Raw genomic sequence first — 21,789 nt, forward strand, 5'->3', positions numbered from 1 at the left:
CTGTGCCAGCCACCACGGTCATACAGGAGACCCAAATTAACCTTATAACGGCGTAAAGAGTGGTCACATGTTATCCAAGTAGCTAAGATTAAAAAGCAAGTGAGCTGTCACAAGCCCAAGATGCCAGTAAGGCATGAAATTAATATGGTATCATATCTGTGAGTAGTATGGAAAGTTTATACTTCTTCATGTACTATAAATACATATATTTTTGTCAAGATTTCTGTTACATAAATTAATTATGGGTTAATTTCACCTGTATTTGTAGTAGCTTCCAACCAGATTATGTCTATCAGGCACCAAGACAGGCTTTTGAATTTTCTTCAGTGTAAAGTCAATTGACTTTTAAATTGTCTCTTCAGTAGTATCTGGTCCAGCACAATTGTTTAACCATTGCTATTTTATCAGCAGGATTACTTTGGAATTTTTTTGCTGTAGAATTTCCAGTTTACTTAGGTAAAGGTGATAGGAGTCAACTATAATAAATCATCAAATAGAAGGCTTCTGCCAAGAAGCAGAAAATAATATGCTTTCCACATCTGAGGCAGATAAAACAGGAAGTTCTGGGCCTGAAAGGCAGCACAAAGAGATTTAGGTTCAATATTAAAAAAACATTTTCTAACACCAAAGCATACTGAAGCACTTCTGCCTAGAGAGGTGACAGGACCTGTTTCATCTGAAATTTGTAAGAATGAGATAGATAGATACTGTCAGTAATGGCATAACTGACTTTGCCCTGCAGTGGAGAGAAATGGATTAGGTGACCTTCTGAGAGCTATAAATATGACAATAAGCTTGCTTGGAAGCATATTTTTTGGTCCTAACTGTTGAATGTTTTTGTCAAAGAAAAAAAAGAAAAGGTATTAGCTGTCAGGATATATCCATTGTAGATTCAAAGATTATCTTCTCTCTTTTCTTATTCTTCAATCCCATGACTGCATGTTTCTATATCCTCTTTTTCTATTTTGTCCAAGTTGAACACATAGGAGATGAAAAGTGTGACGTATTGCTGTAAAAAGTCAGAGTCTTTGTGATACAAGTTTGTATTCTGTCTTTTCATAACTAAACAGTTGATAGTGAAAGAGTTGTGAGAGGAATCAGAAGACCTCTTTATATGTTTTATTTTGTTATAACAGGTAGAATTTAAGTTAGGCTGAGTAAATGTAATTAATAGAAATAAATCAGTTCTTTGGTCTCTTCTGTAAGTTGTAAGTGTAGAATGAATGTTATTGCCACTGGTGCTAGACAAATATTCAGTATAACATAACAAATTTCATTAAGTGCTTGTTTATCCCATCAGGTGAATGGTAGAAGGTAAGAAGTGTAAGCGTAAATTCCATTGTAATTTCATTGTGTACTAACTGACAGACACATGTAGCAGCCTTCTGTTGTTAATCTTATGCTGTGCCTTTTGGGGGCTGGGGCGGTGTTGCAGGTGATCCAGCCCTTAGTGCAGCAGCCCACTTTGCCTGTAGTGAAGCAGTCGGTGAAGGAGCGGCTCGGCCCGGTACCTGCGAGCAATATTGAGCCTGCAGAAGCACAGGGTGCCAACACAGAAGTCGCTCAGGTTTGTATCCTAGTGAGGAATTCAGTTGCCTGTTCTTTCTGAAATAGATTCCATAGTTAATGAATGTACCAGTTACTTCTATGGTGCAAGTACACATTTACTACTTCAGAGTGCTTCTGCTTACGTTGTTAGTGGTGTTTTCCTATTAAAGTTTTCCTCAGTGCAATGGTATTTGGCTTTTTTACCTGAGCCTGGTGCTTAATTATTTAGTATTGTAGCTTTTTACATAGTTTAAAAAGAAAAACTGAAAGGCTTTCAGACTGGGTCAGGATTGTTGTGTTATATTGTTGGTGTCAGATTTCAAAATAAAGTGAATCTCTATGCAAAGAACTAAAAGCTATGTTTTTTATTTTGTATATGCATTTTATCTGTTAAGCACTTAAAACCATTAGAGAATGAAGCTCTGTATCTAAAAGAATTTTTAGAATTTGTTCATCTCCCCTAATAAAAGGAAGAAACGTAACCACAGTACCAATGTGAATAATGACAGAATCTGGTGTGTTACTCCCATCAGAAACAGTCTTTAATGTTTTATGATATTTGCAACATTTCCTTATTAGCATTATGCTGCTGCTTTGGTTTTACCTCTGGAAAGGAAGACCAGCACAAATCAGAACACATTTGTAATTTAAATTCAAACAACTTTCTGCATTTGATGCAGATGTAATCTGCAAATAGCAGATTATAGAACACGAGAGCTGTAGTGTATTTAAAAGGGCCTGTGCAGATAATCCTCTGGTGGCTAGCATGTCTGGAACTTCTTGCAAAAAATATGTAGGATAATCTTTGATTCCAAATTTGGCTTTGTATTTGTCTTACCCAATTATAGACGTATATTAACTGAAAAATCAAATATCTAAAATGAATTTTATCAATTGTTTGACTATTTTTCTTTTATGGTTGCTTAAAAGTCTATGATTTTATTAGTTTAATATTTTTTCTAAATTGCTAGTACTTGTAGTGTACATTTGAACTATAATTATGCTTTGTTTTCTTAGAATGTGACTAAATTATCTGTGAAGGATAGACTGGGTTTTGTGTCAAAGCCAGTTACTCCAACAACTGAAAAGGTAAGAAAATGTCTCATATTCTCTCATATTTATTTTCAGTAGAATTAATTTTTTATCAAAACCCTTGTGTCAATATTGTTTCATAACTATGAATAAAACAATTTGTGAAAGATTAGTATTAGGAAGTATAGTAAGTCAAAACTCAGCAGGTGGCTAAATGATTATAAGAAGGACAAAAGCAGCTATTTTGTGGATTTTGTTTAATCTATCAGGTTCCTTTTATTCAGTCATAGAAAGAACTGGATATGTTCCATAATTCTGACTTGTTTAGAAGTATACAAAAATAAATTTTGTAAATAAATAAATTTTGACATTACATATGACTCTGTAGAACACAGTTCTATAAAATGTTTCTGGTCTTCTGTCACCCTTAAAAGATGATGCTGTAAACATTTACCGTTTTATTTGGTTTTACAATTTGCAGTATTTGTGAAAAGATAAAGGTGGAAATTAATCAGTATAGAAAGAACAAAGGTAAGGGGGGAAAGGTGCATCTGAATTGTGGTTATGAGCTATGTATTTTGGCCAGTGTTTCCAATTTTCAGAATACAAAGTGGTTGATGAGTTTACTGTAGTAGCAAAGTTTGTAATGCATGTTTCCAGATCTATTTAGCACTTCAGGGAATAGGCTTCCCCAATGTTTTTAACATTGATTTGTGAAAACTTGTAATAGAAACACAAAAAGTTTTACCTTGTAACAGGATTCCTCTGTCTAGCTATCTTTTCTATTGGGAGTTAGCTTGACCTGAAATAAACGAAGCATTCACTATATTTCCCCATACACATCCTCTCCCACCCCTTTTCAGTATGGCAGTTGATGGATTAAGTGGCATCTAACAGGTAAAATCCACTTACATGGAGTGATACTTAACATAGAAAGGCAACGATACTTAAAGTTGATAATATTAGTTGTCATATTAGAGAATGTGTCTTTGATTCATTTCAAGCTGAGCAGTCCTCTTAAATGCATTGATCAAGGCTTCTTGCCTGTCTTTTGTTCTTAGTTTGATTAGGTCCATTCTTGGTACTCTGAAATTAGTTGCAGATAAATACCTTGCTGTGTATTCCTGATCTGCATTTTACATACATAATACATGCTTACTTTAGAAATAGGAAGTCTGCTTCATCTTGCAGCTTGAATGGAAATACTTTTCCTCATTGTGTAATAGTTGAGTTGTCCTGAAACACTTTTATACAAAGAGTAAATTTTATGCTAAGATGTTTTTCTGTTGTCTTATAGTGTGATTTTGCTGAGCGGCTGTTCACTGGATGTGTTGTGAAACAGCAGTTTCCTTTGACATTTTTAGTAGGATTCTAGAACCCAATTGGACTTATTTTTACCTATTGCTACCTCTTTACAAAGAAATACCTTGCTTAGTTTGCAGTCATTGTATTCTATAACCGTTAGGAATAAAAATGATTGACATCTGTCAAAAAACAGAAGTGTCGTGTCCTAGATGGTTTTTTTGTGTGTGATGGAGTGCACGGTTTGACAAGAACTTTGCAATGAGAAAAGAGATAGCTATTCTTCCCAAAGAGTGGGAGGAAAAGGTGCTGAAACAGTCATTGTGAGACTTTGTAAGATCTGTATAGGAACTTACAATATGTGGACTTGTGAAGAGATGCACGCTGTTCACACTATTGCTTCTCTTGAATAGTATTAAGCGATTTTGAAGACCTTAGTGTTGCTTTTGACTTGTCTGTGTTGGTGCTGTGGCTTCTCTCCTTACATCTCCTACATAAAAGAAATGAGGAGATGTGGCTCACTCTGCCCTAAAGACAGTTCAGGCCGTGAGGAATGTGTCAATATTTTTGTCTTTGCTTGATCCTCTGTTTGTTTGTCTTGTAGCCTGTCCTAAAGCTACTTTGTAATAGAAACTGAATGATTCAGATATGCTTACTTAAATGTTCTTTAATAGATTTATAAAAAGAATCCTTCATCTTCGTAATGGCCTGCTTAAAACATTTTGTACCACCTTCTATAGTACCTCATAACATGTGTTGGTTTCTTTTTGCTGTTGTTTTCTATGCACTGTGTACTCTTGAAAACACTTTACTGTGGGAAGAAATAGTATAATATCACACTGAAGTGCAAAGGGTTTATATGAACTGTTCCTGTTGTGAATTCTTCTAAGCTCTTGGTCTTTTCTTCCTTTCTGTTTCTTGTCTGTCTTTTTTTCTCCCCTTCCTGTTGGTGGGCATTTGGCTATTTTATGGAGTGCATGATGACTAATAGAATCTGCATGCATCTTTTAATTTTCCACATAGATAGAAAGTATTTTTAAACTCCTGGAAATCATACCTATTACATAAATTTTTCTATTTTCTAGCAAGGTGGACAAGATCATACCTATATTATCTCTAGGACTTAGCTGTGTATTTTTCAATAGTAGCATGCCAAAAAAACTCTTTAAGGAACAGGCTCAGAAAACAGTTCAAATCTTCAGATATTGTGGAGAAGTGCATTGTATGTTTTAGGGAGATTGTAAAGCAGTCCTCGGTGTTCTCAGTAAGTCATGGAGAAATTTCACACCTCATTACAAATGTAGGGAAGAGGACAGAGAGACATAGGAGTCTCCTCCTGTGCTGTATAATGTTGAAGACTTCCTTGTTCTTGAGTACTTCTTGCTGATTGTGCAAGCTCTACTTTGCACCAACTGCATATGGAAAGAAACTGTTGTCTCTACGTTGGACCTTAGTCTCTAAAATTTTGTTGAACTTTTGCTTGGAAAATTCATGCAGCCATGAAATACTGTATTTTAGACGTCAAACCACAAAAACAACAGTTACTCTTGCAAAAATCTCAATCTTCTGTTTCCTTAGTTATGCTCAAATACATAAATATTTATGTATTTGAAACTTGGAAGTGCATAGGAAATCTCAGTGGAGAGGATTTATAAGCTGATGTTAATAGCTTACCTATCTGATGTGATGCTGCCTCTTCAGAAATTGTTTAACTTCAACAACTACAAATATAATAGCTACACCAAATTTTTAGATTCTGTATCATCAAAGGAGACAAAAGAAAAGACGCTTATATATTTTTAAGCACTCATGCGGGTTTTTTAAAAGATTGAAATTCACTGGCAAAAAAATAAAATGATTTCCTCCTATAGGTTTTATCTACTTCTACTGGCTTGACAAAAACTGTGTACAACCCTGCTGCTTTGAAGGCAGCACAGAAATCTTTGCCTGTTGTTTCCACTTCCGTGCTAGACTCTAATGAAGCACAGAAGAAAAAACAGGTAAATTAAATATGCTTCTTTTTAAAATTGACCTAGGTTGGGAACTTGTGACCTAGAGATAGAGCACTATGTATATTCATCTCAAGAACATAGATGAAACTTGTTGCAAGATTAAATTCACTATAATGTTTTTTTTTTCCCCCACATATTACAAGAAAATTCAGCATTGTTTTGTTATTTTTCAGTGTATGTTCAGGCAGTGTAAGCAGGTTTAAAACTGTAGAAATTCAAAATGTGAAACACTTTTTCCTGGAATCAGAATCTACACGTTGAGGTATGAATTGTCTGTTGTGAGTGAAAGGGAGTATAGTATAGCCACTGTTCTTCTCTCTTAAACTATTCTGGAACTGGCCTCTGTTCTCAGTGCATTTTGTACATATGACCAAAATGGTTTCTTCAAGAGAACTGAGAATTTTATGACTCCATTTTGTTGTTTCTAAGCTATAGTTCTTCTGCACCCACTTTTTTTACATAGTGCTAGGCTTTTTCTTTTTTATATATGTTAGAAGGGGAATGCAATAAAAATGTATTTGAACTTAATAAGTCACTCAGTTATAGTTTAGCTTGCTTAGAATTTTCAGGAGAGCACAGCAAAGCTCCTTCTTCAGGTTTATTTTTATCATTTAGAAAAACTGAATACAGGACATTGTTTACCTTAGTGTTTTTTAACCACAAAGTACAAATACAATACTAAGATTACATCCAAATGTAAGTGTTCAAATCAGTATAATTGTTAAAGATTTTGGTCAAGTACTGCTAAATTTCTGTAATTTATGTCTAATGTCATTTGAACTAGCAGTTTGTAGCTGCATGTGAATTTTGCCACTGGTCCAGAATTTATAGAAAGCAGTTCTGATTTTGAGATTTCATTTAATGTTTGTCCCCTAACTCATGTTTTTAGAATGAGAGCCTTTACCTTTCAAGTTAAGATTCTAAATGCCTGTAAAATGGCAAAAAACTTGTAATAAAATTGTTGACTCATCATAACAGTTGTAGAGGGTTTTTTGAGAGAAGACAACGAAGTTGTGCCTAAGTGATTGGCTCCTTTTTCATGTGATCTTGTGCTCCTTCCTGCCTTCAGATTTCTGTTACAATATACTAGTACTTGTGGAAAAACATTATTTTGTGGGACTGACTCCCTTCTTTTCCTCCTGTCTCTCTAGCTTTTTTTCATTCATCCCATTATCTTACCTTCCCTTTCCCTTCAGAAAAATGATTGCACACTGTATTGAAAAACTAACATTTCATGCAGCAGAATTTGTCAGTATTTGGGAAGACATACAGAAACTTGACTGCTATTTATTTTTCTATGGCTGCTGTGGATTTACAATCTTTGTATAAGATATTCCACTTGCAATTGATCCCAGTTGATCATCTTCTGCCTCTCCTCTACTACTCCATTAAATATGTTGATATCAAAGCTCTTAAGGGTTTTCTGCTGTCTAAGGCTTCTGTATTTGAGAGCAAGAAGCAACTGCTTTCTTACAAGCACCATTAGTAGGCTCTGAGAACAGCAGGGGTGGCATCTCATCCTGCTTCTCATTTGGAGTGCAGTATTGTCACTTACTGATCAGTTTCAGTTCATTTTGATTTGCCCATTGCCTGGTCAAGGCTCTGTTGTTGGCAGATGGATTAGCTGTACTGTTGGTTCCCAGTTAGGGTGCTCATACACAAAAGAGATGCTTTTCTTTGGGTGACACTTCAAGTTTAGGGAAAAAAAGTTTTATTTTTAGTTGTAGAAGTTCTGGAGACTGTTTTAATTGGTGGGCTTGATTTACAGTTGCTTTCAAAATAATTGTGCTCACACATTTAAAACTTGCATGCTGTACCTCTTGAGGTAGTGTTATATGTTGCCTTTCAGCTTTCAGTGGAGTTGTGTAAGGTGTTACTTTATATGTGAGCAGTAATAAAGTCTTCCCAGCACAGATCTAACTGAAAAATATAATTAGATCTTTCTTTAATTTGGTGATGTGTTATATTCTAAAACATAGTTGGAAATATCGGTACCTTGCATTTCCTGTTACTAATTTTTTGCTGTTACTGAAAGTTACTACTGTGTAGTTGTCAGGCATAGTACATTTTTCTGGCATTTATGCTTCAAAGTCTAGAAACTTTCTGTAATCTTTTTATGCTTCTAGGAAGCACTGCGACTTCAACAAGATGTAAGGAAAAAGAAGCAAGAAATCTTGGAGAAGCACATTGAAACACAGAAGGTAAAATACTGGTATTAAAGACAGTCACCAATTCAGTTACAAAATCTCAGTACAGTGTAAAATATTTCAGAATTGGTAAGAATGAACAAAAAAAAAGTATGAAATAAGCAGTCTCTTAGAATGGCATTATCATACTATTTCAAGTTTATAGTTTTAATCTAACTTGTCCTGTTAGTTCACTTAAATAAAACCCTACAAGCTCATGCAATTTATGTCAAATTTAATTGATATTGCCTAATTTGGGAGCAACATGCGTATGTTTGGGAGAAGGGGAAGCCTAAGTTCTGTTCGACGAGAGCAGGAGAGAATGATGTAGAAAATGATGCATGACTGCACTTAGGCTTAGGAAGAGAAAAAAAGCCAAAGTGTCATTTAAGTTGAACAAAATTTTGAAATAATTCAAGTGTGTTAAGCAAATCTGTCCAAGTGAATTGGAAATATCAGATGTTCATTTGGAAATGAATCAGAGATTCAGACAAAGATTTTCATTTATACAAACTGTTAGAAGTTCTATGTGTTGATTTTTAGGTCAAAGCAAAAGAAATGCAGTATTTGTTTTTTCCATTTGTTATAATGACCACTGGAAAACAGGTCTGTATTAGTAGTTGCTGAGTAAAAAGACTTTTCTTTTTCTGAACTGGACAGATGCTGATTTCAAAGCTGGAGAAGAATAAAGCCATGAAGTCAGAAGACAAAGCAGAAATCATGAAAACACTGGAAATTTTGACTAATAGCATTACCAAGTTAAAGGATGAATTAAAAGGTGTATCACCAGGAGGAGGGACTCCTTTAAAAAGCATGAAAACTAAAACTCAGGTACTCAAGTTTTGGTCAGCTTTTTAATAGATGAATTCACATGTTTGTTTCAGAAGAGTAAAAATAAGTAGTCCCATCAGCAGTATTACAACCTAAACTGGTTTAGTTTTTAAGTCCTCTCTGAAGTGAGATTTATTTTGCCTTCTTATCAAAGGAGCATGGTATAGTTAGGCAGCACAAATATCTTCTGGTCAGGCTTTATACACAAAACAAACTGTACTGGTATGTAATTTCCTGTGACTTTTTGTGTCACGGAAATTTGTTAATATGGTAATCTTTTAAGATTGAAGATTATACTGCTCAGTTTTCCTTTGATCTAGGTACCCATATTTGGATTTTACCTGTGAGAAGTACTTTTTCCTCAGCTTTTTTTAGTTGATCTCATCACCATAGCATCTTGAATTTTTATTGTATGTGTCTTTAGAAAAAATTTCATTAGCTTTGGCTTTGCTTGGTAGTCTAAAAGGTTTGACATCACAAAGCTCAGATGGAAGTTTTACTTTGCCATGAAGGCTCCTAAGTTTGTGCTTTGTTTGTTTTTGGAGGTGAAAACCCAGTGTAATAAGCAGTATACCTGCAAAGTTACAGCTTTTTACTGAACAATTGTTTCCTTAGTACAGAATGTGAACTGTGGAACTAATAATTTACCATAACAATTTCTTAGATGCAGAAGGAGTTACTAGATACTGAACTGGATTTATACAAGAAGATGCAAGCTGGGGAGGAAGTTACTGAATTAAGACGAAAATATACAGAACTGCAGCTGGAAGTATGTTTGTGTCTTCTTTTGTAGCAATTAACTTTTAATCAAATATTTTCCTTTATGTTTATTAGCTTGCATATTGTATCATTAACTATTTTTATCCAGAATGCACTATTAAGTTGCATTTAGATGGAGACATTTAGCAATCATGTTTTAAAAAACCACTTTCTCTATTGTGGTGGAATTGAGAAATAGTATTGTCTCTAATTGCAATTGCTAATCTGTTTAAATTCTGTAACTATTTCGATGACATGATATTTTATAGATTTGTGTCTATTAATGCTTTCTTGAGAATGTGGAGTGTTTTTAAATTATTGCCTGAAGGTCATTTTGTGTTTGACACAGAAAAGTTAAGAAATACTGCCTAATCTTTTGTTCCTAAGTGTTGGCATCCTTTTAATGAGATGAATCAAAAAGTCCAAAATGCCATAAGTAATACTATTACAATGTTGGTTTCAAGAGAACTGAACAGAAGGAAATACAGTGTCTGAAGAAGTATTCAATGTGTAGAAACACATTTTTTCTTCAAGTATTTAATTTGAAAAAAAATTGAGATAGCTGTACAAAATTCTTCAGTGTCTAATTTTGAGAAATTATGAATACTGTGAGTGTTATTCTGTGTTACATTGCACTTTCTTGCAATATCTACTTGAATCACTTGATAATCGTACTTCTTTTTACTGTCAAGCAGGGCTGCTGTGTCACTTAAGTCGCTCTTGTCTTAATGAAATTTGATCATGTCTTACGTATAACTGTGTATGAATACAGTGCACATATGTGTGGCCAAGTTGCATTAAATCCTTACTTTAAAACTAAGTTGTTATGCAGCTTTGGTAATTGTGAAAATAGTTTTGCTAACAAATCAAGCCAATTGAATAGAGATGGTACAAAAGCTTATGTGAGTAATGCTATATAAGTGTACTGAAAGCTTGTTTATAAATTCTGCATCTCATAAAACAAGTGAATTGAATGACATGTAAAATAGGAAAAGTAGGTGCACATTTAAGATAAAGTTACATCATAGCTGAGTGCACTAATCTTACTCCATCTCTAAGTCTGCTTGTATTTTGATTTAGGTAAAAAAGACCTCTTTCAGGACAGTAATATTTAAATGAATTTTCGGAAGCCTTTAGCAAATACCGACAGAAGTAGATGGAGAAAAACAGGCTCATCAGTAATAAACACTTATGTTTCCGGGAACAGCATGAAATATATCCCTTGCCCAGATTACAAGAGGCATATGAGGTTTTTTTCCCTTGATGTTTGTTTGCGTCTTCAGTATTCTTAAAAATGCTTTTAAAATCTTTTTTTTACACATTGTGCTTGTGACTTTGACTCCCACAATAGTTAATGTGTTGTTTTTTTGACTCATAAGCTGTTTTTCTGTTCCAGGTGACTCTGACTTTACAGAAAGAAAATCCAAGTAGTTTACAGCTTGTTTGTTGAGTCAGCATGCCCTGAGTTACTCACTTAAACATTTTAAAACGCTTAAAAAAGCCCAAACAAAGAACAAAACTGAAAAAATCCAAACTGAAAAAACGCCTCAGGATTATGTTTATAAAAAACTAAAAAGCAAACTAGATACTATTGTAAAATTATCTGAATAATTTAATGAATAAAGCCATAAGAAAATTATCTCCTCATGGGTGGCATCACTGACATGGATTAAAGTAGTGCCATCACTGCTTGAGTTTGTAAACACTGTAGGATTTATTAAAAGTGTGGTGATTTCATTTAACATTTGATTCCTATGGCAGATGTATTTGGGTTCAAAAAGATGTATTTTCTTGCTGCAAACATTGAAATTAGATACCTGAAAGTGGTCTTTGAAAGCTTAAAGTAACTTTTTGAAATTATTTTTTAAAGGACTGTCCCTGTCATTGGCCTTTTGATAGTTCTTGAAGAACATATGCTAGTTCTTTAGAAGGGGTACACAGGTACTGTGGAAATGGAAATTTTTGAGTACCTAGAACCAAGTGTTCATTGAATACTTTATCCTTGGAGGTGCCCCTTAGAAGCCTTTGTTTGGCGTCTCACAATTCTGTGGCCAAAAGCTCTTAAGCTGCGATAATTCTGGTCAGAATAAAGGTCTTGCCTAAACTTCAGAGACAAATGCATAAAGTAAAGAGACTAATTAAGTAGTTAGACACCATATCAAGAAATTTTGCTAATGAAATTTCAGTTATGCAGCAGTTGTTTTTTCCTATGAGGAGTTAATCTTCACAGATAAGGGCTCTTTTGATACCTGGTTCTTGTTTCCTATTTCCATCCTGTTATTGGTCTGGTAATAATTGACCTTTAGATAATTACCTTTTGAATGTTACTTAAATATTCACCTTCTGTTATTTTAAGACCTGCAAACTGCTCTTTCGGGGGCTTTCTTGGGGATATGTTTTTAGGAAATGTCAGAATATGTGTTTGTTAATTCTATCTAAACATGTAGACTATGAATTTTAACCTATCGATATGTTATGTGTAAACATCGTAGGCTGCCAAGCGGGGGATTCTCTCTTCAGTGCGCGGCAGAGGGGTTCACGCCAGAGGCCGGGGCGCATCGCGCAGCAGAGGCAGAGGGATCCGGGGCCGGGGCAGAGGCAGAGGGGTTCCTGTGCACGCGGTGGTGGATCATCGGCCCAGGGCGCTGGAGATCTCCGCATTCACTGAGAGCGACAGAGAAGATCTGCTGCCGCATTTTGCGGTATGTCACAACTGTGCTCTTCTTTTTCCCCTTTGGATAACATCCTTCCATTGAATCACTTGTTTTTTCCTGATTCGGTTCATCTGGAAATATTATGTAGGAATAAATCTTTAGCATGATATGCAGAGGAAGCAGAGGAAAAGGTAAAACAGGAAAAATACACTACTGCTTCAACTGGTTATAGCTGTAATCACATAGCATTTACAAGGCTTTTTTTTTTTCTTACAAACGGCTTGTAATATTTATTTGCTTAGGACAAATGTAAATTTTTTACAATTTTTTAAGTACAAAAAGATAAAATAACTGAAGGGATGGTGAAAACAAAGATTGATTTATTGCCAAACTTTCAGTGCCTGAAGTCAGTCTATCTTTGTTGAAGTACCTTAACAAGTGCTTAATGAAAACATTTTCCATGCTTTTGCCCAACTTTCTGAATTTAAGAGTCAACGTAAAAATTGTGTACATCTTGAAAAAGCATCCAAACATTTCTGTCTGATCATATACTTAAGCTTAAGAATTCAGATATTTTTCTAGTTTTTTTTCTATTTTCAGTCTAAAAATGATAAATTGACATACATGATTTTTTAGCAAATTTTTGTTTGCAAATTTAGTAGTGAAAAATCAACATAAATTTATAAAACTACTTATCCTCAAATTAAAAAAAAAGAGTACAATAAAAGCAAATTTGTTTGTTTTGTGGAATAAATGCTAAGAATATCATATGAATCTCCATCTGTGCAACCCTCCTCTTTATTTGTTTGGGGTTTTTTCCCCAGCAATCAATTACAGTGGTCCTCTCTGAAGGGAGAAGTCCAGGAGGCAGTTAGTCCACTAAATTCTATTCCAGTCAGTGTACTTAATATTTCCTGTTAGGCAGTCATGCAAGAGGCTTTAAAAAAAAAAATTAGACAAGGACCTGTCTCTCTTTGTATAGGAAACTTACTATCTTTAACAAGCGAAAAAATTAATCAAAAAGAATTTTAGTAACATGAACAAAGATAAATCTGTTCACAGTGTTAGTAGGATAACTGAGAAAAAAATAATTATTTAATTTTGTAGGTTGCAAGTTTGCTGTTTTAGACTTGCTTCAAATTCCATTGGAAATGCTCTGAGCTGTATTGCTGGTTTTGTGATGTGTTACCACAATCCTCTGCACGTCAACAGTGCAGTCCACTTGCACGGATGTGTTTTTTGTTGGTGTTTGCAGCTTACAGTGATGGCAGCATCAAAGTTTGCAGTACCATTGTGACCATTACAGGAATAGCTAAGTCATGTTATTGAGATGCTGAAACAGAGTAAAGTTTTCAAACTTTCTGCAGCTCCTGTAGAAATATTTTTGTGGAAGAGTTTCATAATAGACTAGTGTAATCATTTCAAGATCCCTTCTTTCTAATCAGAAGAGAAATACTGAAGCAGAGCAGCCTGTTTCTATAATAGTTTTACCTCATACCTGTAGGAATTGGGAAATCCAGAGACGAGAGCACTTTGATGGTTTAGAAGTGCAAGTGCAAGTAACTGTATTCTTGGTTAGGGCTAGTACTCTGGCATTAAGACTGTGAAGTACACACTGTTCTAGTTTTCTACTTTTTTTTTGAATGACATTTTATTTAGGACTGCATTTTCAGGGGTGAGAGACTATTTTACTAAACTTTTTTTTGTTGTTTATTTATCAAAAGCAATATGGTGAAATTGAAGATTGCCAGATAGATGACTCTTCTCTCCATGCGGTGATTACTTTTAAAACAAGAGCAGAAGCTGAAGCTGTGAGTATAGTCTTTCTTGATAATACACTGCAGCATTCAGATACTTTCTGCTTATGTTACACTTCTGTATTTGATTAAATGTAATGCTGTTAACTATTTTAAAACTATTGACACAAAAGTGCAAATTAAACACAAATGTCAGAACTGTATGGCACTGAAATACTTAAGAAATCAAGTTTATAGCAAAGTGAGGTGCAGGATGTAAGAGGGAAATTAAGAGAAACACTTGGGAATTTATATTTAGATGTCTTGGTTTATCTTCATTTAATTGCCAAGTTTTTTCACCTGAAGATTTGGTACCCTCATTGTCTAACTGTAATTTTCACTGACATCCTGCAGAGTCAACCGATATATTTTCTTGGGGATCAGTTTGGTTTAGCTTTGTCTGAAAACCTCTGGTACTGTAAATGGAATTTGATCTGATTTTCCCCCCCCCCTTTTAGCATATTTTTAGAAATTTATGGAATTACAGAAGCATAGAGTTGCAGAAGTAACTTTTAGAAACTAAAAGCCAGAGTTGACTTACATGATAATTCAGTATCATTACATACAGATCATTAGAACTTAATACATTTGGCTCAGCAGGACTCCTGCCCTATTTGGTCCAGGTGTAGGCATATAATATAGGAATATTATGTGATCCTGAACAAACTAATGAACATAGTTGTTCTACAAAAGCTTTTTTTCCTTCGAAATCCTTCTGTCACTGTTGGGATGGAGTAATCCTGAAAATAGTAGGGACCACAGAAAGAGTGGATTCATATTTGCAGTATTGCTGTATGAAAAGATTTCAGTTTATGTTTATATTTTGCACAAATTTTGTCTTGTGGAGTTTACCTGAACACAGTTTTCATACCTGGCCAGACTATTCTCTTTTCATCTTGAGACACCAGTGAGGTGATTGACAAAAAAAATTGCTATTTACAATGCATGTTAACCACTGGGGACAATAGCTTTGAACACTCAGAGTATCATTTATGGTTAGATATTTTGATATTGACGTGCCAGAGATGTTTTAGGAAAACACAGAATTTGTTTTGTTTGTGAAACTCTTAGCTATAGGAATGGTGAGCTCGAACTATATGGAGATAGTATTTATCCTGTAAAAAAGGAGGTACAATTAATGGTACATGGTGCATACTGACTGATGGGGGAAAGCTAGTATTGTACAGCTGTATTGAAGGAACACAGTTCAGCAGTGAACAAAAGTTCTGTTCAAAGTAAAAGCTGCTGTAATTAGTATATTCATAAATGAATTGAATTAAACTTGGGATTTTAGTTCTGGTGCTTCCTGGTATTGGGTACTTCCTTTTGCAGTTTCATGTTCTTTGACATTGTAGTTTACATAAGAAATGCTGTTAAGTGTGGAGAGAAAGTTCTTCTTCCCTGAAAAGAAAAGTAGGTCACCTGGAGCAATAATCTGTTTTTGTGGACTATCCAAATAAAGTCTTTACTTCTCCCAGATGGAGTATGATTCAGTGCAAGGATCAGGATCAGGATTCATGATCAGTGTTTGAGATGTCCATGTTTTAGTGAGCATTAAAACATTTAACTGTCAACTTTGTGTTTAATCAGACTTTGTATCTAATTTCACCTTCATTTTTAAATGAAGATTTTATGAAAACTGGATTCAATCAAATCCAGGAAAATTTGTATTTTCTTTAAGATTTTCTTACATATTCAATGCATTTCCCTTGGAATGTCTGTGTTTACAACTAAAGCATTAAGGCTGGTAATTTGGAAAGTTGTAGAAGGTAATTATTAAAAACATCTGCTGAGGCAAATTGTGAAGTAAATGCAGCTAATATTTTACCTTCTTAAATGAAAATAGACCTAGACTTTATGATCATGTATGTTCTAGCCTAGAAGGAAGAGGAAGATTCCCTGTTGTAAAACGTTGCATTTTTATGTAGTAGTAATTTCTTCCAAAGATTACAAGTTATTTCTGGACCTAAATGTCACTTATAAGTACTTTTAAAAATTCTAATTGTGTGACATTGTGATGAGACCATGGACAAAAAGCTCCTGAGCTGCATTTTAATAAGCATAGAATCTTTTAAATTTATCATAAATATATATGTACAGATTTAAAATTTATACCTGGGGACTTTAATATCACACAATTCATGTTCAGATGTCATTGAACATGTAATTGTTTCTACATTTCACATTATGCTGTACTTTCAGATTGTACTATAAATCTTTTGTGACCATGACAGTTATTTCGGAATGTTGCTAACGCTGATTTATGCTCATTCATGTTACTTTAATTTGAACATACTATTTCTAAAGCAGCCACTTAATGCAGCTGGTACTTAGAAAGACATGAATATCCCATAAGTTAAAATTTTTTACATTTCACTTACAACAGCTTTACAGGAAGTGGAACGTTTTCCAGTAGATTAAATTGTAATCACAAGGGGGCTTTTTTTCAGTTGTTTGGTTGTTGGCTTTTTAAAAATATGTTAAATCATTTGTAAGGATGTCTTACTTCTTCCAGTAAGTTATGCATTAACAGTTTTGTGTCTGTCTTTGAAAGGTGAGGAACCCAGCAAAATAAAAACCAGGAAGGTGTTGGTTCAGTATGTTACCCACATTACCAAATGATTTATGGTTTTCCAAGCTTATTTTCTTCTGAATGTATTTTCCTCATTTTCCTCAAAGGATGTATGAATTGCATGTGCAGTGAATCAAGTTGTTTCATTTAACCTAGTATCAGTACTTCAGTATGAACATATTGCAACTTAGACTTTCTTTTGTAGTCATGTGTAACTAAGATAGTTAAACTTGTTTTAGGCTGCAATTCATGGATCTCGTTTCAAAGGACAAGAGCTCAAGTTGGCATGGAACAAGCCTGTTGCTAGTATGTCAGCTGTTGAAACAGAAGAAGCTGAACCTGATGAAGAAGAAGTAAGCTCGCTTTTTCTTTAATTTTTATTTTAATTTTTCTTTTTTAAGATGAAATAATAGAACTTTTCAAAAAGAAAATTTATCTGTGGATTCATACTTGTATTTTTTAATCATATCAGAAAGTAGATTTCTATATATTTCTTGGGGTTTAGGGTGTTGGAAGTCTAGATACTTTGCTTTTGCTTGTAGAAATATTTCATTTCTTACATAACAAAAAACTTTAAAGGATATAGCTAGAAAATGGAAGGCACAGGTTTGAACTTGCATGAGAGAGAACTTGCAAGAGAGAGATTTGTCCAAAACATGGGTTTGTGCATCTGCTTTTGGCACTAATTTCTTAGAGGATCATATTTTAGACTCTAACTATCCTTTATGGATATGGCTCAGAGGATGCAGGTGAAGGAGTAATTCAGAGCATTTTCTGACTTCACTCAAACATCTAAAGTACCTTTGCTTGAGTGTTAATCTTCATCGTGGTCCATAAGAGATACTAAAGCCTTGTCCAAATAATCCTAATTGGTTAATGTAGGAGTAGTGGGGCAATGCATACTGATGCGATCTAACTCATTACACTCAAAATACCTACGTTTGTGAATTCAGAAGAATAAATGTCACCTGGGGATAAAGTCAAGCAATCTCTTCCCAGATTTGTTTACTGTCAGTTAACTGTATCCACATAACTGGCATAGAAAAGTTCAAGTAGAAGTGCACCTTGACTTACTTGATGACAATATTTTGTCCGCATCTTTTTCCTGTGATATTTTGGTGGATCTACCGTAGAAGGAGCTTCACAAGTTTGCTTTGATACAGCCAAATTTGGTTAGTTTTCTTACATTGGTAGTGTTCACATTCTGTTTTTTTCCTGAAGAAAACCACTCTGTCTGCTGGCTTCCTGTCTCCAAAAATGCCAATTCATTTTTTGTGTGCCAGTTGAAAATAGGTACCTCTCAAATTAGACATTTGTGCATTCCAGTTTACTGAGTGCTACTTTCCTCATGTACACAAACCTCAAGCATTGTCAGATGGTCATGAGCTGTGATTGAACAAGATATTATATTATGGAGTCTTCAGAGCATCTTAGGTATTTTGTGACATCTCCTTCAGGGAAGTATTGCCTCGGAACAGCAGTGTGTTGATGCAAGGAGTCTGCATTTTTGAGAGGTCTCTTTTGGTAACCACTTCACTGAGACTTTTTATGTAGCAAAGGAAGGCATGCAGGGATAGGCAAACATTTCAGCAGAGTAAAGGAAGGAATGTACAGCTTCATTGGTAGGTGAACTACAGAGAGATCTGTCTTTTAACTGCATTAGCTAATTATTCTTGTGGAAAATACCTAAGAGTTGAACTTGGTTTAAAACCCTTAGCTGTTCATGGGTTTTGTCTGCTTGCTGCTTACTTAATTTGTTTTATAGCAGCAGTTGTAAGCACATGAAAAAGTTTTTCTTCAGTGTTCCGTATCTGTAATGCCGTGTTAGTTCAGCTGAGTACTATGCTAGAGAAGATAGCAGACTTAAGACTTCAATAAAAATGAGTACTTTGTCTCAAAAAAAGAAAAAAACTATGTAATTCGGCTGAGTGAGATTCTTAATAATGAAACAGGGTTCCCAGTCCATTGTGTAAACAAGAGGAAAGTCTTTCGGAGTTGAGCCCTTTAGAAAATCTCTGGTGAGTAGGCAGCTAATTATAAAAGCGTCTGGTATTCCTAGATGCCTTATTTTCTACACCTGGGTGCCTAACAAAAGAGTTGACTCTTCTGAGTCAACAGTTGATCCCTAAGAAGAGTATAAATTGTGTAAGTAAAGATAACCTTTTAATCATCAGAGGTTTACAGTTGTGGGACCTCTTGAGTCAGAGATATGATGTCTTTGTAGTTAAAAGGCCTTGACATGTGTTTATTGTATTAATTTAGCTGGTTTCTTTAGAATCTGAGTATCATCTCTAATGTCCTGTAACAAGGAATGCTAGTGTTCAACTATGTCTACCCTGAATAAGTATTGTTCTATTGGATCTGCCACACCTACATGTTCTCTCTTCACTTTCTTTGAGATACTTAATATGCAGGGACACTGTCATAGTTCCCCTCAATTATTTTATCTCCCTGTAGTTGTTCCCATCTATGGAAGCCTGACTTTTTGATCTTTTGTACTGCCACTCAGTCTTGTGTTCTGTAGAGTTCTGCATTATGCATTGCCCAGGACTACTCCTCTTTGACTGTTGCAGTGTTGTATTTTAGCTCACTGAACATCAGGGAATACCAGGAAAGAATCTTAAGTCCTCAGAAAGCTTCTGTGTTCCAGTCATGGTCAGACTATGAAGGCATACATTGATAGACAGGTCAGGTGTCAACAGAGCTCCTTTTGAAACTGTGCTTTCCATGTGCAAGAGTAATGAAGATAGGAGTTTCTCAGAAGACTTCATAATTTTGCAAATCAACCTTCACACCTCTTGCTGAATTTGGAAATACTGTAAAAAAACCTACCATTCCTTAGACACAAGGAGTAAATAAGAACATAACAGCTAACAGCTGGGCAGTTTTGCTAGGGAAAGACATCCTTGTGTTTTATTCCTTTCTTTAGCTATAGCAGAGTTTGCTGTGTTAGGGGTGATCGTCAAAAAATTTCCAAGATAGGATAGTTTATATACACCTCTGTGTCTATATGTAGATAGAAATTAAAGCAACTTACATTCAAAGCCTTTGAAGTCTGTCAAGTTACTATGTTATGGAACAGAATTGAGAATATACTAATACAGTTTGTCTGAATTTCTCTAAATACCTGTCTCCCTGCCTAGTTTAAATTTTTATATTGATTTCAATCTTGATTAAGCTGTCAAAATCAAAAAATCCCAGATTCAGCCTTTTTGATACTCTGAACATGCAAAAAACCATTAGTTTTCAGTATAGCATGTTAAGTTTCATGGGAATATAGTAGCTTGGACATGAATGATATGCTGAAGAATCAGAAGAGCTGCTTAAGGATGAGGTGCATGTGTCATGGTCATCCTGAAGTCTTTTGAAAAAAAGTTTCATTTGCCATTTTGTAATATATATAGATAAGACATACATATCCAGTGTACTTTATTGAAAGCATTAATGTTTACCTATTCACAACCAAATTTTCTTCTGTATTAAAGTGCAAGTGCCAGAGATTTGTATTTTGCCTTTTGATTTTTAACATTTTTTGATGTAACGGTTATCACATATTCTCTTGAAGTTTCAGGAAGAATCTTTGGTGGATGACTCACTGCTTCAAGATGATGATGAAGAGGAAGAGGAGAATGAATCTCGTTCATGGAGAAGATGATTCAACTGATCAACGACAATGCTAGAGCTGCACCTGTGTTGCATTAGTATTACCTAATGTACTTCTGCATCTTTGTATTAAAAGGGGTTTTGTGATGAAGTTGGATTCAGATATAGATTAAAAAGCAGCTGGTCGGTTATACATTTTGAAAGATTGATGTTTGAGTTACATTTCAGTAAATGATTGCTAAAGACATCATACTAGGAACATATGCAATGTTTTTATTACATAGTTCTACAGAAAGTTACAGAATTCTTTGGGTTCTTTGTAATTTACTGAATTGGTCAAACACAAATGACCAAAAGTTGTTATAACATAGATAATTTTTGTTCTATTCCAGATACGGAATGAAAATTTGCATTTAAAATCTTTGTGAATGTTTTCAGAAATGAATAGATAACAGTACTAAACTGAAGTCTCTAAAGTTATGTATTCATAATATTGCATAGTAGTATGCTTAGGCTTTACTATGTACTAGCCTTTTGTTGGATTTGTGTACGTATTTTACCTATGGGTTTTAATGATAAAGTGTATGACTGCTTTGCATATAAGTCCTTATGACTTTAAGATGTTAAAAAATAAAGAAATGGAATGGTCTTAAAAAAAAAAAGAAAAAGAAAAAAAAAAGCAATAACCAAAAAAGCTAAGGCTATGGTCCTTCATGATGGAAAAAAAAAAAAAAAAAAAAAAAAAAAAAAGACCATTCCAGATGGCAACCCCCACCCCCATGTTCACAAAAGGAGCTTGAATCACTATCACTTACACTAAAATAATACTGAATATATGAAACCAATCTCAATCGTGTTTTATCTACATTAACACATGGTGTACTCTTCATAAAAACTTTTGGATGTTCTGAATCTGAAGTGATGCAAGTAAAATCTTAAATAGAATAATACTCTCAACAATAAGGAATTTTTTTACATATATTGCACTGGGCAACTCTAGAAGAAAGTTTCATGCCACAAAAATTACATGCAGTACTGAAATATAATTTAGAAAAATATGTGAGGAGAATCTGAATACTTAGTAGGTAATAGTCTAAACATTTGAGTACACAACTAATGCATTTTTTTTATTCTTGTGTTTTTATGATTACTTTTCTTCATTTCAAATTAAACACTTGGAAAATCCTGTGTTCACAGTATAGCACATATTCACCATTCAAAACATAGGTGAAATGTTAGTGTACTCTACAGAAAGTCTTCATTGGCTCTTTCTAGCTGGTCTTTCTGGTATATGAGGTCTGAAGTTGCTTCTTAGGAAAGGGAACTGCCTACTCTTGCAGTAAAGGACTTCTCAGAAAGACTTGGTTTTATTTCTACTTAGTGGCATTTTACTGGACTGGTTTCAAAAGGAAACCCATGTTAAGTATTAAATTCTTGGGTTTTGTTTTTTTCTGAAGGGAGTGGGTGGGGTGTTGTTTTGATTTAATATTTTCC

The 21,789-nt window shown here is 34.5% G+C and overlaps 1 protein-coding gene across 3 annotated transcripts in view; it reads left to right on the forward strand.

Moving 5' to 3' along the window:
- Window positions 1-21,045, forward strand: part of RBM26 (RNA binding motif protein 26) — a 47,357-nt gene extending 26,312 nt beyond the window's left edge. For 2 of the 3 annotated variants that reach the window (XM_030962581.1, XM_030962590.1), the window contains exons 13-22: window positions 1,436-1,567; window positions 2,566-2,637; window positions 5,754-5,882; window positions 8,021-8,095; window positions 8,741-8,911; window positions 9,576-9,680; window positions 12,163-12,372; window positions 14,049-14,135; window positions 16,932-17,045; window positions 20,258-21,045. In XM_030962581.1, the coding sequence (XP_030818441.1) occupies window positions 1,436-1,567; window positions 2,566-2,637; window positions 5,754-5,882; window positions 8,021-8,095; window positions 8,741-8,911; window positions 9,576-9,680; window positions 12,163-12,372; window positions 14,049-14,135; window positions 16,932-17,045; window positions 20,258-20,347 (1,185 nt within the window). In that variant the 3' untranslated portion in view covers window positions 20,348-21,045. The remainder of the gene's footprint in view (window positions 1-1,435; window positions 1,568-2,565; window positions 2,638-5,753; window positions 5,883-8,020; window positions 8,096-8,740; window positions 8,912-9,575; window positions 9,681-12,162; window positions 12,373-14,048; window positions 14,136-16,931; window positions 17,046-20,257) is intronic. The other variant, XM_030962599.1, reaches the window with a different exon arrangement.
- The last annotated feature ends 744 nt before the right edge of the window (window positions 21,046-21,789 follow it).

The sequence above is a fragment of the Camarhynchus parvulus genome, chromosome 1 (assembly GCF_901933205.1).
Source record: "Camarhynchus parvulus chromosome 1, STF_HiC, whole genome shotgun sequence".
In the NCBI taxonomy this organism is placed as follows: Eukaryota; Metazoa; Chordata; class Aves; order Passeriformes; family Thraupidae; genus Camarhynchus; species Camarhynchus parvulus.